We start from the raw sequence: 16,227 nt of genomic DNA, 5'->3' as shown, positions 1-16,227 counted from the left end.
GAGCGAGTTTGAGAGTGAGTATACATGGCTTGTGTGATTTTTCTTTTCTTGTATGTATCATCATTATGTAGAGTATGAAATGGAAGCAATGATAATTGTACAAAATGCATAAGGAAGCTCCAAAGAATGAATGATGGAATTCTAGCAAGATAGCATTTTTGACCACTTTATTTTATTATGTAAAAAATCGTTTTTTTTTATCATAAAATTAAGAAATAAATTTTTACAGTAAGCTTATGTATTTAGGAGTGTATGAGACTTGGAATTTCATAAAAATAAATTTTAACCAATACACAAAAAATCAGACATGAAGACATAGTAAGACCACAATTTTTTTACTACAGGTCTGTCTATTTGCCAATTTTCAACTAATATCCTTTTTAATAATAAAAGTTTAATTGAATATCTAGAAAGAAGATTCCTTAAGCTTTGTAAATTGGGGTCACACGTTCCCATAGGATAAATACTCTATTTTTTTATGATTTTTACAAAACAAGGTAACAAAATGATAAACTGATTTGAGGTTGTCTTCCCCAACCAAGCATACTCTTTTTATTTGGCATATCAAATGACTTCTAAAAAGGGAGAATTTTCTACAAAGCATTTATATAATTTTCCTTAACATACCATTAAAAGGATCATGCCAATTTCGAAGTATTTTGACCATTATCACCCGATTCCCCATGAATGTCTCAAACTAGAGTGTTTTTAAAGAAAATTCATTATTTTTCAATTCAACCGTTGGATGAATCCCAATTTTTGATATGTTATAGAAGACTGATAGACCTTTCTAGGGATCTATCATATGCTCAAATCCGACCGTTAAAACTTGAGTTATGGTGTCCGAAACATTAAGGAATTTTTTTTTTAAACCCTTAAGTTCTTTTTTTTAAGAAAGAATGAACTTTATTATATAATTTGTGTCACCCTATTATATAAACCTCTGGTACTCTTTTTTTAAAAGATTTAAATTTAAGTTATGTGAGTAAGCTATAAATTACTCATGCCTCAAGTTTATATTAATCCAAAAAAAGAGACACATATGTATCACTTTAAGACTAACACTTTTTTTTCTAAAAAAAAAAGTCTTCTTCCTCCTTTGGCTATATGAAAGGAGTGATATAAATAATTCATTTATTTCGGAATAGAATGTCTTACTTTTTTATATATAAATCTTGTTTAAGTTTTAATTCCATCACCGTTCGGAGGAGCAAAAATTTCCTTATGCATTTCTTAATAAAGAGACAACTAATTTTTAATTAAGTAAAATATGGCTTTGCATGCTTGTATCATTTTATTAATAAAATAAACCTTTCGAGTTGTGGTTTATGGCTTGTATTTAAATAAGAGGGTAAAATTGAATATTCAATCATGATAGGTTATGAGATGATCTTTTGCCACAGAGAACTATACTTTTAAAGTTTTATTATCTCTGATAGATCGTTTACGTAATCTGACATGATCAAGGTTTTCAATTCACTACCTATCATTTAGATTTAAGCCATATGGAATGTCCATTTTGCATAAGTCAATTTCCTACAACCCAAATACATTTCCTTTGTATTCTTCTAGATTCATACCAAGTAAAATACCTCTTTTTATCAGACTCCAATAAAGCCCATGCGATCTCTTTTCAGAAGTTGGTCAACCCTAAGTAAAGCCGTTGATTGAAACGCATTTTCCAAATAAAAAAGCATTCTCCTCAAAGAAACTCCTATGGTGTCGCTAATTCTAGTGACTTCCTCAACCTTGATAAATTGACCTCCATCTTGAAAGCAAGATTGCTCAGCCTCATTCAAATAACCCCATACGGATCGACCACCCTTCCCAAAAAAAATATAAACTTTCTTGAAACCTCGTATGGAATCTTTGACCTTGTACAAATGGACGTTCGTAAGAACTATGTAGGGTTTTGATCCGGGAGTGGATTCAAATCCCACAATGAACGGTACGTAGGGCAACTTTAATGCTCAAACCCACCATATATCGTAAGGTTTAATTCACTTTTATTTTACATTTGAGTGTGATCGACAATGTGGAAATTTTCGTGTTTTTGTGCATTAGTTTAAGGTAAAGTATTTGAATAACCATAACCAATTAGCAACGTAGTAGTAAGAGCCTGTTCATTAGAACAGAGGAAGAGACGAGTTCCAAACGTTCGATCTTCCTAACTTATACCCCGTACCTAGATCTCTAATTTTCCTAAGACCATACTTATATAGTGCCTCGCCTAATGGAGTCAATGTCGTTTTCTATTTGAAAGGATCATAAACAAAAAGACCGTCTCTATTCGGGCAAAAATAGAGTGGCGACTCTAATTTCTTTTTTTAGTCATATTATCGACTAACGTGGGATTTTGACTTCTAATTCTAATTAGTCAAAAACGGGGTACCACAGGCTGGCGACTCCACTGGGGAACTTTTTTTTTATTCTAAGAGGTATAAACCTGAAAATACGAAAGCATATATGTATAACTTTATATGTTATTGATTATGGTTATTCGCATGAAGTATTTTTTTTTTTTTGATATCATGATTTATGTGAAAATATGTGTCTTTGGGTATGCTTACGTGATCTGTGTCCGCACACGAGCACCGACTTGGTCGTAACCTAGGCTCTGAGCTGCTAATTTGCGGTGTTCAGAGAGTTTAGACAACTTATAATGAATTAAGGACGTAAACCTGTATCCGTGCGTTAATTACAATCGGCTATGTAGGAACGTTCAACCTCGAAAGAGGTCATATGGTTAATTATTACCTTAAATGATTAATCCTCTTAAATTGTGTGTTAGGACACATGGACAAATGCATGCTTGATTTTATTACATGTTCCTTTGTTTTTTATTATTATAATTCATGCATGTCTTATTATTTTCATCTTCCTTACATAAAGTTTTTTTTATGTGCATAAGTTTTCACCTCCAACTTTGATTGTACCATCTCTTTAAAAGCATTACACGCTCTCTTTAAAAGCATTATGTGCTTTCTTTAAAAGCATCCTATGCTCAACTTTTTTTTTTCCTTTTAGTCTTTTTTTTAAATTTGACCATTTTATTTTTCTTTTCATTTTCCTATTAAAACCATAATAAGATTAACTTATTCTGACTGGTAAGTCCCTAAAATCCCTAATGCTTGACCTAGGCTATGAAACCTTAGAAGATAAGTCTTTCAAGTCCCTAAATCGCAGAGGTAAAAGAAGAATGATTTCAATAATTCCCGACCCGACAAGTTTGCAAACCCTTATGATCCTTCTTAGCACCACCTGCCTTCAATTAATCGCGAATTTCTGTAATCATGGAAAAGTCTTTCATTGTTATCTTTTCTTTCCACCAATAAAAAAGAGGGGCGATTATTTTATGTATGAGATGCTTTTTTCATTTCCCGCTAATATTCATTATATGTTTATCACCACTCAAACTATTGATACTGATAATGTTCTTATATGAAATGACAGGTATGTATTTGCATTTCAATATGGGATTCAATGCACCAGGGAACAATCATGGAAATAATGGAGGGCGATGGACATCCGTCAACCCCATTTGCTTTAAAAAATGTGAATCTATGAAGGATATGTACTATCGTCTCAAGTCACAAGGGTTCATTGAAGCAAAACATCATAATTGTATTTTGCCATCTCCGAAAATAAACATGGGGAAATATTGCTCTTACTGCCACGACTATGGACATGATATAGAAGGTTGCTTCGATGTGAGACATGTGGTGCAACAACTAATTGATGACGGAAAGATCCCAATTCCTAAAGGAAGGATCCCACCTATATTGTCCTTCACTAATGCCGATTTACCAAGGGTCATCAATTTTAGCCAACCCTTGTGTATCACTTTGGGGTGTAATTATCGTCGGATTTCAGGCATTTTAGTTGATAACAGATCAAATTTCAACACTTGCTCCAAAGAGTCTTTAAGCAAGTTGGGGCGAAGAAGTGCGCCTATGGGATTTTCTAATGTGATCGTAGTTACACATGATCACATCCCGAGGAAGGCAATAGGGACTATTAATCTGCAACTACGACATGGAGATTAGACATGTGATGTAGAGTTTCAAGTGGTTGAAGCTCCTAGCAACTTCTCTCTTATCTTGGGAAAACCTTGGCTCCACGACACTCAAGCTATTGCTTCTTCTCTTCATCAAAAAGTAAAATTCTCAACACCGAAAGGAGTGATGATTATCCATGGTGACATGCCAGCGGCAAAAGTGCCCCCAATATACTGCAACGTGGTTAGATCAATGGAAAACCCCACACTTCAACACAATCAGCCAAAATCTCGGAATAGGGGCAATGCGATGTCATTATGGGAGTTAATCTCTAGTTCACAAACTCATCTAGATGCCCTTATTCGTCACCTAAAGGCAACTACAATCGACCTATTTGAGGAATCAATCGACATCAAAGCATTCATGTCTAAGGACATACTATGCAATCAAGAATACACTCTTCCGGTAATTGAGCTAGATTTTGCTTTCCTAAAGGCAAAAAATCAAGAGATGAGAAGGATTGTCCTAAAGTATCTACTATTGGCAATTCAGGAATGAGTCATAACCATTTTGATCTTTGCCAACCATATTCTGATCAATTGGTTGATTCATTTGATACCATACTACCCAAACATGAATCTTATTCTGGTGTTCTGTGTCATGGGAATAGGCTCAGTGAGTCTTCGATGATTCTCCAACGTCAAACCAATCATCAAGAGTGGACATTCACCGAAGCTGATTTACCCCCGAACCCATGGCATACGCAAGAACTGCACATCACACTAAGACATGGACGAAGCTACATAAATCACATATTGGTCGACAATGGGTCTGCATTAGACATATGCTCTCGAGGCTTCCTTTATAGTTTGGGTTACACCGATTCATATATCAATCCTTTGTCTTACACAATTCTTGGTTTTGATGATACGCCACGAGAAGTAACTAGGTACATCAACTTGCCCTTAAGTTACGAGACCATGGTTTTTTATGTCAGATTTATGGTCATTAATTGTCCGACTTCATACAACTTACTCTTAGGACGGCCTTGGCTACACGAGTATAAAGGGGTTGCATCGACTCTCCACCAAAAAGTAAAGTTGGTAACGCCACTTGGGGTGATTACAATTCCCGGAGACCTTACAAACGAAGTGTATAATTGAGGGTGGATCAATCCTCAAAGGTATAGGATGGGTAATATCTTCATTTTGATGGAAAGAAAACAACCCAATCTACATGGAAAGATGCAAAGGGAGTCTACAACGACGTCTAGCAAATCAAGGGTTTACCACATCAAAGTTACAAGCTTTAGAAACTCCATCGAAGAACTTTATATGTATTATGTATTTATTTTTCAGTTAAAAAAAAATGTATGACTACTAAAAAAAAAAAAAAGGAACCAAAAAAAAAAAATAATAATAATAATAAGGAATAATAACATGCTTCATAGAGCTATGTTTGGGCCTGATTCCCGAAGAATACCCTTGTTCCGGGATACGTAGGCAGCCTTCGGGCGCGGCCTTTGCACTTATCGAATTTTAATTTTTGTTGTTTCAGGATGCACGGTGCTAAAGCTTTGATGATTTACATTACCAATAGTGTTTTCATATGTAACAGGGACACAGGCCCTATTTCTATTTCCGTCTCTCTTTATATATACTTTTTGCAAAGCGGGAAATGAAAAAGTAAAAAGAACTTTTGACAATGATTAAGTAATTCGCGATTGAACCCCATAGTTGAACCAATCCTCCATTTTAAAAAAGCTTTAGGATGGCCCAAACCCGTACCTTTTCTTAATTTATATAATTTAAGGACCAAGTACAAAAGCTATTAAGGACCAAAGCTAATAAGGACCAATTAGAATTTTAGTGGACGAAGGAATTTTAAACTCTTCATGATGACCCCAGGGGAATCTTTGACAGTGCTCAGCAAGAAATAAAGCCCCTTTTAGATCCCCTTGTAAGAAATGTCGTATGCTAATTTCCCAATCATGTGAGCACATCATTTGGAGTATATCGCATAACATTAACTCAACCTCCGTGGTAGAGATGTCTAAACTAGCCAAGGCTAGATTATAAATACCAACATCTACCAGCACTTCCAAATGCTTCACTCGTAGCAATCGAGCCTTTTTCAAACCTTGTTGTAATAACGATAAGACAAAGAGCGATAGGCCAGGCCCTTTAACCTTAGAACCAAACCCGATCACCCAGTTTTCCTCAGCATTCCGTAATGTGAACCCACCCCTACTTTTGAATGCACCATCGGAGATGGCTGCGAATGAGAGTGTGTAAGGTTTTATGTGCACCCAAGGATCGGTAATCTGTGCCTTTGAAAATATGTCCATTAAAGAAAATAGACCCTTCTGGCCTATTGTCCATAATGTTTCGGGAATCGCGAATGAAGGAATTCTATATTCAGGTATTTTTTGGAGGAAACTTTCTTTATAACGCAAATAACTCGACGGCCCACCCAGTGCTGCCTTTAAGCGATCATGTGAAACAAAATCCGATAAATTTAACCAGGCATGGTTAGCAGAACTTTGGCTCGGACCCTTCCCTTCTCGTAATGGAACCTCTAAGGAAGTCTTACGATGTGAAACATAGGCAGATAAACTTATTAAATCTGCAGTTACTTGATTCAAAGAAAAGAAACATGTTTCACTCCACAAAAATAAGATTGGTGGGAGTGAGCCAGACCCACGGAAGACTGAAAATGTTCGGATACCGAAACTCTTTGCTACCTCTTCGCCTATTCTAGGGTCTGAAAGAAGAAGCACAAAACAAGTAGGTTGGTATGTTTTGAGTAGCATGAGGAGATGACCGGGAAGTCGAGTCATAGGTTGATCTCGAACGTCCCACAACAACAACCTAAGTGCCCTACGACTTGTAAGGTTGACAGGTAATGGGGATGTCGAGCTAGAACTTTCTTCGGAGTTATAAGGAAAAGGGAGTGTTTTGTGACTTATGATAGCCAAAATAGAATAAGTCAAGCTTAAAGGAAACTGTAGACTTAGAGACATGGCCAAAACTGTAGTGTCCGTCACGAATAGAACTAAGGACTCTAAAGGATCACTCATACGAAACGTTTGAGAGAAATTACCTACCAACACAGGCCTCACTAATGGAGTAGGAGAAGTAGTTATGGGGAGAATTTGGTTAGAAAATCCCGTAGGAGAATCAACGACTAAGCGGTCCTCCAACGACATGGAAGCAAGAGCCGCTTCATGTTCCCTATCCCTTAAGTTTTGAAGAGAAGGAGTAGGGTCTTCTGAGAAAAATTGGATCAACCTCCTCACACGGGATGAACGAGAACCTTGAGGAGGCAAATTAAGATCCATGGGAAATACTCCTATAAAAAAAAACTTGTATGAGTTCTTACTTTTGTTGTTTTAATTTTAGGAAGGATAAGGTTATATTATCCTTAGGATAACTGATGAACTTATATATAGGCTAGAGTTTATAATGGACCCACCGATAGCGTGTCACGAAATTCAAGACACAAGGAGATAACAAACAAAATCTCAAAACTTCTAACACAAGCTAGAGGCAAACCTATGAATCTCGACAAAACTTCTTTTAAAGATAAGGGAATCTTTTCAAACAAGTTTATATAATCATATTAATTGGTATTTAGGTGTTCATCTCTCAGTTAAATATTCATTAGTCGTATTTCTTTTATGTTTACTTGTTGCGATCATGAATACTAACGTCTTTCCTTTTTTTCTTCTCTTATCACACTATCATGTCATTTTCATTTACAGGAGTTCTATATGGACCCGTGCTGGATCTAGACTTGTTCGCCAAGCCCCTTTTAATTGCAGAAGATCCCTTTCTGCAGAGTTCTCCCCTTGCCCGATATCAGTCATATTCTCCTCCCCCAGCTGTAGTAGCATGGCTGGAACCTCAAACAATGAGCAACAAAATTCGAGCTTCAGCTTAGATCCTTTCGTGGAACTTAAGGGGATGATACAAGCCATAATCGAACGACAAGATACTGTAGAGCAAACTGTGGTGAATTTCATAAAACAAAACACACAAATGCATCCTAATGTGCCAGAATCGGAAGTAGCCTCACCATTCCCACTGGAAGTTGGAAACAATGACAGGGAAATTCCCACCAAGATTGAAGAGGAAATGACCAGGATGAAAGAAGTGTTGAAAGGTATCACTCAGGCCGAACCATGGATGGACATCCATGGGCTAACTCTCTTTCCTAAAGCGCGCCTCCCATATGGTTTTAAGATGCCTGTTCTTTCACACTTTGATGGAACAGGAAGTCCTACCAACTTCTTAAAACTCTACGTTGGCGCTATGAGCCCTTGGGGTGTAGATGAACCACTGATGGCTCAGTTATTTCAACAATATCTTGATGGAGCTGCTTCACACTGGTTTTTGAATCTGGAAAATTCAAAGAAATCCACTTGGGCCGACATAGTGAGAGAGTTTTCCAACCAATATAAATACAATGAGGAAGTTGATATCACGAGAAGGGATTTGGAGACAACTGCACAGAATATTAATGAAACATTTTCTTCCTTCATTACTAGATGGAGAAATAAAGCAGCTAAAATGATAAATAGGCCAAATGAAGAAGAGCAATTGCAGATGATTGTGAAGAATCTCCTTCCTGTATATCAAAAGCAGATGGCATATCAATGCTTCCCCTCTTTTAAAGCTCTTATCTCAACTGGGTCATTAGTTGAAGATGCCATAAAGAAGGGATAGATCAAGAAGGAAGACTTTAACAATGGCAACTCATATAATTCAAGGTTCGGGGCTAATAAGAAGATCACTAATAATGATGCATCTGCTTCAAAGCCTACCAACATGATATACAGCATTGGGGCAACCTCGGCATTTCAACTCCGACCCCAAAGAGAATTCACTCCTTTAAATATGACATATGCCCAAGCATTCTCCAAACTGAAAAAGGCCAATCTCATCCAACCTTTGAACCCAAGACCTCCACCAAGGAACCCGCCACCAACGTACAACCCAAACAAACATTGTGAATTTCATCAAGGAGCCGGGCACGACATTGAAAGTTGTACGACATTCAAGCATCGACTACAGGACTTGATAGATGGTGGAAGACTCTCTGTTGGAACCTTAGCCAACAAACCAAATAACACGCAACCTAGCATCACAAATAACCCCCTTCCAAATCACAAACCCCCTACCTCCATAAATGCCATCTCCACCTACACAAATGATTTTGACCCAACCCAATTGATCACCAGAAATGAATCTTGTGAATGTGAAGCACCAGCGACTGAAATAGGCAGGTGTCTAGATAATGAGCTTGCTTCCCATAAAATCATCAAGATAAGGGGTCACGACTATACCCTCCGCAAGGATCCTTTTGCTATGATGTGTGGGGCTATAGATTACGACAATGCATACTTTATATTGGACCGTGAGGAAGATGAAGATGCTGCATCTGTAATGGCTATTGTTGAAAGAAACACGGGAGCTTATTTCTCCACTCCAAACAACTATAGGCACCCTATATGCCTTGATGACCTTAGTGATGATGAAGTAGTGGAAATATCCCATTTAACTCGAGCAGGTCGACACTTCAAGCCCTCTTACCTTGAAGAAGATAATCCATTAGATGCCTTACGAAGAAAAGAAAAAGGGAAAGAATTAATGGTAGATGAAGTCAACATAGAAGATGATGCTATCAAGCGAATGAAGGAGGTCAATGCTAATGTTTCTATATGGAAGTTGCTTATGCACTCACAACCACATCGAAGTACGGTCCTTAAGCATTTGAATGAAGCTTCGGTTGACCCATCCATTACTCCAGATCATATTGTAGGCCTTATTCATGGTGTAGACCGTACTCTCATGTTCACGGACGAAGATCTCCCTGAAGTTTCAAACCATAATAATTCATTACACATCACTGTTCGATGCAATGGATGGACGATACCTAGAGTTCTTGTGGATAACGGATCTGCAATCAATGTATGTCCCTATCGAGTGCTCACTAAGCTTGGTCATTCGAAAGATGATTTAGCACCATCAAGCCAAGTGGTTCGAGCCTATGACAACGCCACCAGAGAAGTTTTGGGTTCCATCGAATTACTTATAGAATATGGCCCAATGGCTAGGAAAGTAGACTTCACAGTGACTGACATCAAAGCATGCTTTAACTTCTTGCTAGGAAGACCTTGGTTACATGAAAACAAGGTTGTAGCCTCAACGTTACATCAAAAAGTGAAATTAATGACCGATCACGGAACAGTAACCATCCCCGGAGATCCAGATATCATGAACATCTCACCTATCGGGAAATCTGTGCTACACCTAGATGAAGAAGAAGGGAGTCGCGTGGATGGTTTTAATGTCTTTTGCATTCAAAGTGGTGGGTGGATAGAGGTATCTGATGAGGATGGTAATGAAGAACCAGAAGACCCAATTGAGATCCTAGAAGAAGGCGATGAACCTCTGTATCAAGAAAAGGAAGAAGAACCTAGAACCCCAGAGGATAGAATTAACAATGAACAACAAGAACGAGAAGGAGAGTCGTGGACTAGTAGCGATAGTCGTGCAAATAGCAATGACGCACGCGATGACTTTGATTTAGATTTTGATGTCCCAATGTTTAGAATGCCAATTTTCCCAGAAAAATTAATTTTGTTTCCGGGCTATAAACATGAACCAAGATATCAAGATCTACCAAAGTTGGAAAAATTTGATGGCACAGGTGACCCAATGATCCATCTCAATAAGTTCGTTAATGTCCTTGCTCCCTTGGATGTCCCTGAAGAGCACCTCCCTACATTATTCGATCGTAGCTTGGAAGGCGAAGCGTTAGCTTGGTATTATAGCTTCGAACGCATTGGTGAAGGGACTTGGAAAGAGATATCACAAGCTTTTGTTAATTGGGCTTATAATTTTAGTCAAACGGACCCTCAGAAGTTGGTCTTAGTCACAACCCTACAGACAAATCAAGAAACATTCTCCCACTTCTGCTCTCGATGTTCTGTTGTACGATCCAAGCTCCGAAATCCTATCACAGATAAAGAGTTTATGCTCATCATGCTTAAGAACCTTAATGATTTCTATTACCGTCAAATGGTTACAATGAGATACAATGTTCTTGGGCATATGGAACAACATGGGTTCGATATCGACACATATAAATTACTAGACCATAGGCCAAGGGTCAATCCATGTGCCGAAACATCTAACAGAAGATCATTTACAGAAATTAATGAGCCTCTGAGTGCGGTGTATCGTCGTTTGCACAGGCAAGGCCTTATAAGAACAAAGGGATACGTATGTGCAATCCCGCCACCTGAAGTAAATATGGAAAGATACTGTAGTTATTGCAGTCAGTTTGGCCATACGACTGATTCATGTTATGATCTTCGATGCTCTATCCAAGACCTCATTGATCGTAGGATAATCGACCCATTCCACACAAGGCCTAGGACTGGACACAATCTTGTGCGCCGTTTTTCGTCGCAACAATGGTCGTCTCAATCTGCAATCTTTCGAGGATTACTCGATGAAGGCGCTATTAGACCACTTCCTCGACGACCTGGAGCTAGCCCTATAGGAGTAGACCTCCACAAATATTGTCATTATCACCAACTTCACGGTTACGACACCGATGGATGTCACGCTCTTCGCTTGCGCATCAAACATATCACCAAGATATCACATTTGAGTCGTAAAAGGTCAATATCCATTAATGTCTTATCAACTTCTAATGGTGAAGAAGACCCTACGAATCTCATGACATACGATCCTCTAAGTGAAGAAATGGGACGGATGAATGTGAATGAACGGTTATCTCCAGCACCACAATCCGATGGGTCATCCAGTGATGAAGAACCCTTTTGGATGAAAGATGAGGAATTTGCCGTGACTGCGGATGGAGAAGATACATCCGCAACAAAAGTAGCTTCTATTCAATCAATCATGGAGCCACATATCTTTCTAAGACAAATCGACAATGAAACCAAGAAAGCATGTACTCAAGTATGTAAAGCATGGGCTAGATGGTTGTATAAAATGAAGCAGGATGGTTATGATGAAGAACCTAGCGAAGGTTCAGGACATTAACAAAGAAATAATCATGATCCACACTTCCGTTCATTCATAGCCAACCTCGTTTAAACGGAACTTCTAGAAAACCCACAAAAAAAAAAAATAGAAAACCCACAAAAAAACAAAAAAATAGAAAACCCACACAAAAACCAAAAAATAGAAAACCCACAAAAAAACCAAAAAAATAGAAAACCCACAAAAAAACCAAAAAAAAAATAGAAAACCCAAAAAAACCAAAAAATAAGAAAAACCCACCATAAAAAAAACTAAAAAAAAAAAAAAAAAATCCACAAAAATGCCTCCTTTTACTACCCTAAGAACTACGTGCAGCTTGATCCCCCATGGCACACTATAACACTGAAACTCCTATAATCACCATACCCTTCACCACGCCATTGGGGGTACGTAGGCAACTCAGGCATGAGTTCAGCTGCTTAAACACAAAACCAACCTTCCACTTTATATGTGTATTGCAAACAGAATAGAGATTATGCAGAATTTGGACTCATACAAGGTACAAGGAGATACGCAAGCGCGTAAGAAAATTGTTGAGTTTCTTGACGTCCGCTGAAGAAAATTACTAAATGGATACAGGCCCATGTTCTACGTCTTTTCCCTTTATTTTATTTTATTTTATTTTATTTTAAAGTTGGTATAACATGAGAGATGAACACCTATAAACCCTTTTGTTAACTCAGATCACTTCTCCTTATTGATTAATCATAATACATCTCCGTGTTTGCATACCAAAATGGTTTCAGTAGCATGGATGAATGTCAAACAATGAGCGACTTCTAACATCTTGAGAAGCATCTAATCTAACACCTTAATCAACGGCCCTTACTGACCTTTTCTTTCCTTTATCAAAACGTCATTTACTTTTTTTTTTTTTCCAAACAAAAATTCATACATATGCATTTCTTAAGTTTCCTTTTTTATAAAAAAAAAAAAAAAGTTTTCTTATTTGGCATATGAATTTGCATGATTCATACATATCTTTTCTTTCCAACTTTGGTTGACTTTAATACCCCTTGTATAGGTAACCACCCAGGATAAACAGACGTCTGATTTGGAAGCCTTCTCTTTACAAATATGACCAATCCCTCTCAACAAACCAGCCTTTCAGGCCGACTAGAAAATCCCATCCTTAAAAACCAAGGTTTGATGCCCCAGCCACTTACTAAGGGTCTACAATTAATGATGAAAATGGGTTATATACCTGGTCAAGGTTTAGGTCGAAACAATGAAGGAAGGAGGGACCCTATCCCCATCATTGACAAGAAGAATCGCCATGGTTTAGGATATGATCCTAGCCACGACTTTCACACTCACAAAAGATCATCTTTAACACTCAATGGACAGTTCGTTTTACAAAATGATACCGAGCCATACCATGAATTCCCTGAGCCGTGGTATGACTTTACCTCACGAAAGACACTCCCTGGACTGGAAATCTTCTTCGCTGAGGCTAGAGACGAGGACGTGGTAGAAAAGTGGTTTTATGAGAAGCCTAAACAAAAGGAATACATTGATTGGATAGAGTACTTGAAGCATGGCGTTCTAAGAAATTTATTTTCTACAAAATTTGGAGATATTGAAGACATAGATCCATTATCACTCATAGTACCAGTTGAGGGTGATGTTCAACTCCAAATGAAAACCGAAAAGACTCAAAACCAACCCTACCTAAAAGACCCTTCCCTTAAATTTTTTTCAAAAACGAATGAGATTCATTTCTCCCACTCAGATGGCTATGAAATGGATAGTTCCTCATCCAGCCAACTTTCCCTCCACACACAATCTGACTTTTCTGATCATGAAGACTTTGAAGCTCATGTAGAATCTAAACATGTTTGTATGCAAGAAATTAATGTTGATTATCATGAGTTATCTGACAATGAATCTTTCAATGAGCCTAAATCATGCATGACACCTATAGAAGAGTCCATAGTCATAGATATAGGCATAGAAGGTGACATAAGAGAGGTTAAATTAGGATCTTCCCTCTCCCCTGAAGAACAAGTTGCATTCATTTCATTACTTAAAGACTATGTAGACGTGTTTGCATGGTCATACGCTGATATGCCAGGTGTGGACCGTAACATAGCTGAACATCGTATTCCTCTCTATCCAGACAGCAAGCCAAAACAACAAAAGTTGCGAAGAATGAAGCCAGAAGTCAGTCTTAAGGTCAAAGAGGAGATCCAGAAGCAGCTTGATGCAAAATTCATTCGACCAATTAAACACCCTGAATGGTTGGCTAATGTGGTAATAGTTCCTAAAAAGGAAGGAAAGGTTCGAGTATGCATAGACTTCAAAGATTTAAATGCAGCATCGCCAAAGGATTATTTCCCACTACCCCACATAGATGTCTTGGTGGATAGTACTGCGGGACATGCAATGTTCTCATTCATGGATGGTTTTTCAGGATATAATCAAATACTGATGGCGATGGATGATACACCAAAAACATCATTTATTACCCCATGGGGGACATTTTGCTACCAAGCGATGCCCTTCGGACTAAAAAATGCTGGGGCTACTTATCAACGTGCTGCAACAACCATCCTACATGACCTCATTATGACACTGTTGAAGTGTACGTGGATGATATGATTGTTAAAAGCCATGACCGTATGGAACACATATCGGCATTGAAGTCTTTCTTCGATAGAATTCGGAAATACAACTTAAGATTAAACCCCCAGAAATGTGTGTTTGGGGTAACTTCCGGAAAACTTCTAGGATTTATTGTAAGCCAAGAAGGAATCAAGGTTGATTCAGATAAGGTTAAGGCCATTAAGGAATTGCCTCCTCCAAAGAATGAAAAAGAAATAAGAGGTTTTTTGGGAAGAATTCAGTACATCAGCAGGTTCATATCACAACTTACAACTAGATGTGAACCAATTTTCAAACTTCTTCGGAAAAATGTGCCAAAAAAGTGGAATGATGAGTGTCAAGCTTAATTTGATTCAATGAAAAATTATCTTTCTAATCCTCCAGTTTTGATGCCACCCAAGCCCGGGGAACCTTTGCTCTTGTACCTTACAGTGACAGAAACTGCCATGGGTGGATTGTTGGCGCAATATCAAGAAGGTACCAAGAAAGAAATTGCTATTTATTATCTAAGCAAAAAGTTCTTAGAATATGAGACTAGATATACTCCCTTAGAAAGGGCATGCATCGCTCTAATCTACGCGACAAAAAAGCTCCGACATTATCTACAAGCTCATACAACATTCCTTATCTCAAGATTAGACCCTATCAAATATATCTTTGAGAAACCTATTCTGAGTGAAAGATTTGCAAGATGGCATGCTATTCTCTCAGAATTCGATATTCAATGTGTTAGTAAAAAATCTGTTAAAGGGAGAGCCATATCTGAAGCGTTAGCGGATGGGCCTATATCAGGAGATGAATTCGATAACGACTTTCCGGATGAACACTTATTCAATATTAGTACATCACAATGGAGGATGTACTTTGATGGAGCATCTAATAGAAGGGGGAATGGTGCGGGTGTGTTACTTATTGATCCACAAGGAGTTCATATTCCCTTTTCAATAAAACTTAGTTTTCCAACAACCAATAACACCGCTGAATTTGAAGCTTGCATCTACGGTGTAAAGGCAGCCTTAGCAGCAGGGGCAAGAAATCTTATAGTGTATGGTGATTCAAACCTCATTATATCTCAGACAATTGGAGTGTGGAGGGTTCGAGATGAAAGGTTGCAAATGTATACTGACCATCTCCAAAAACTTATCCCCTGCTTTGAGGAAATCGATTTCAAACATCTCCCTCGAGAACAAAATAGTTTCACTGACGCGCTAGCAAATCTGGCAGTAAATTTAACCTGGGAAGATAACGTTAAAGTTCGGTCTGTAACTGTAGAAGAAAAAAGTTCCCCAGTGATCATGGATGAAGAAATGATCGCATCATTAACTATACAAGACGAAGAGGACGCTTGGTATAGCGACATAAAAAATTTCTTGGCCACTCGAGAATATCCCGAAGGGAGTCATAAAAAAGATCAACTTGCAATTCGAAGGCTAGCCGCTCATTTTGTGATATTAAAAGATCAATTGTACCATAAAGGTTTTGATGGAACCTTGCAACTATGTATTCATGGTGAACAAGTCCGAAAGGTCATGGGAGAAATCCAC

At 38.0% G+C, this 16,227-nt stretch overlaps 2 protein-coding genes across 2 annotated transcripts; both read left to right on the top strand.

Annotated features, from left to right (window-relative positions):
• Positions 1-7,891: 7,891 nt before the first annotated feature.
• On the top strand, positions 7,892-8,725 carry LOC145583884 (uncharacterized). The gene has a single exon (XM_081640838.1). It carries the CDS (start codon positions 7,892-7,894, stop codon positions 8,723-8,725), a length of 834 nt encoding a protein of 277 aa, XP_081496964.1.
• Positions 8,726-14,676: 5,951 nt separating this feature from the next.
• On the top strand, positions 14,677-15,030 carry LOC145583883 (putative mitochondrial protein AtMg00860). Its single transcript, XM_081640837.1, has one exon. It carries the CDS (start codon positions 14,677-14,679, stop codon positions 15,028-15,030), a length of 354 nt encoding a protein of 117 aa, XP_081496963.1.
• The last annotated feature ends 1,197 nt before the right edge of the window (positions 15,031-16,227 follow it).

This window comes from Chenopodium album, chromosome 16 (assembly GCF_948465745.1).
Source record: "Chenopodium album chromosome 16, dcCheAlbu1.1, whole genome shotgun sequence".
Taxonomy (NCBI): domain Eukaryota; kingdom Viridiplantae; phylum Streptophyta; class Magnoliopsida; order Caryophyllales; family Amaranthaceae; genus Chenopodium; species Chenopodium album.
Note: the sequence above shows the minus strand (reverse complement) of the source record. Positions and strands in the feature narration are given on the sequence as shown.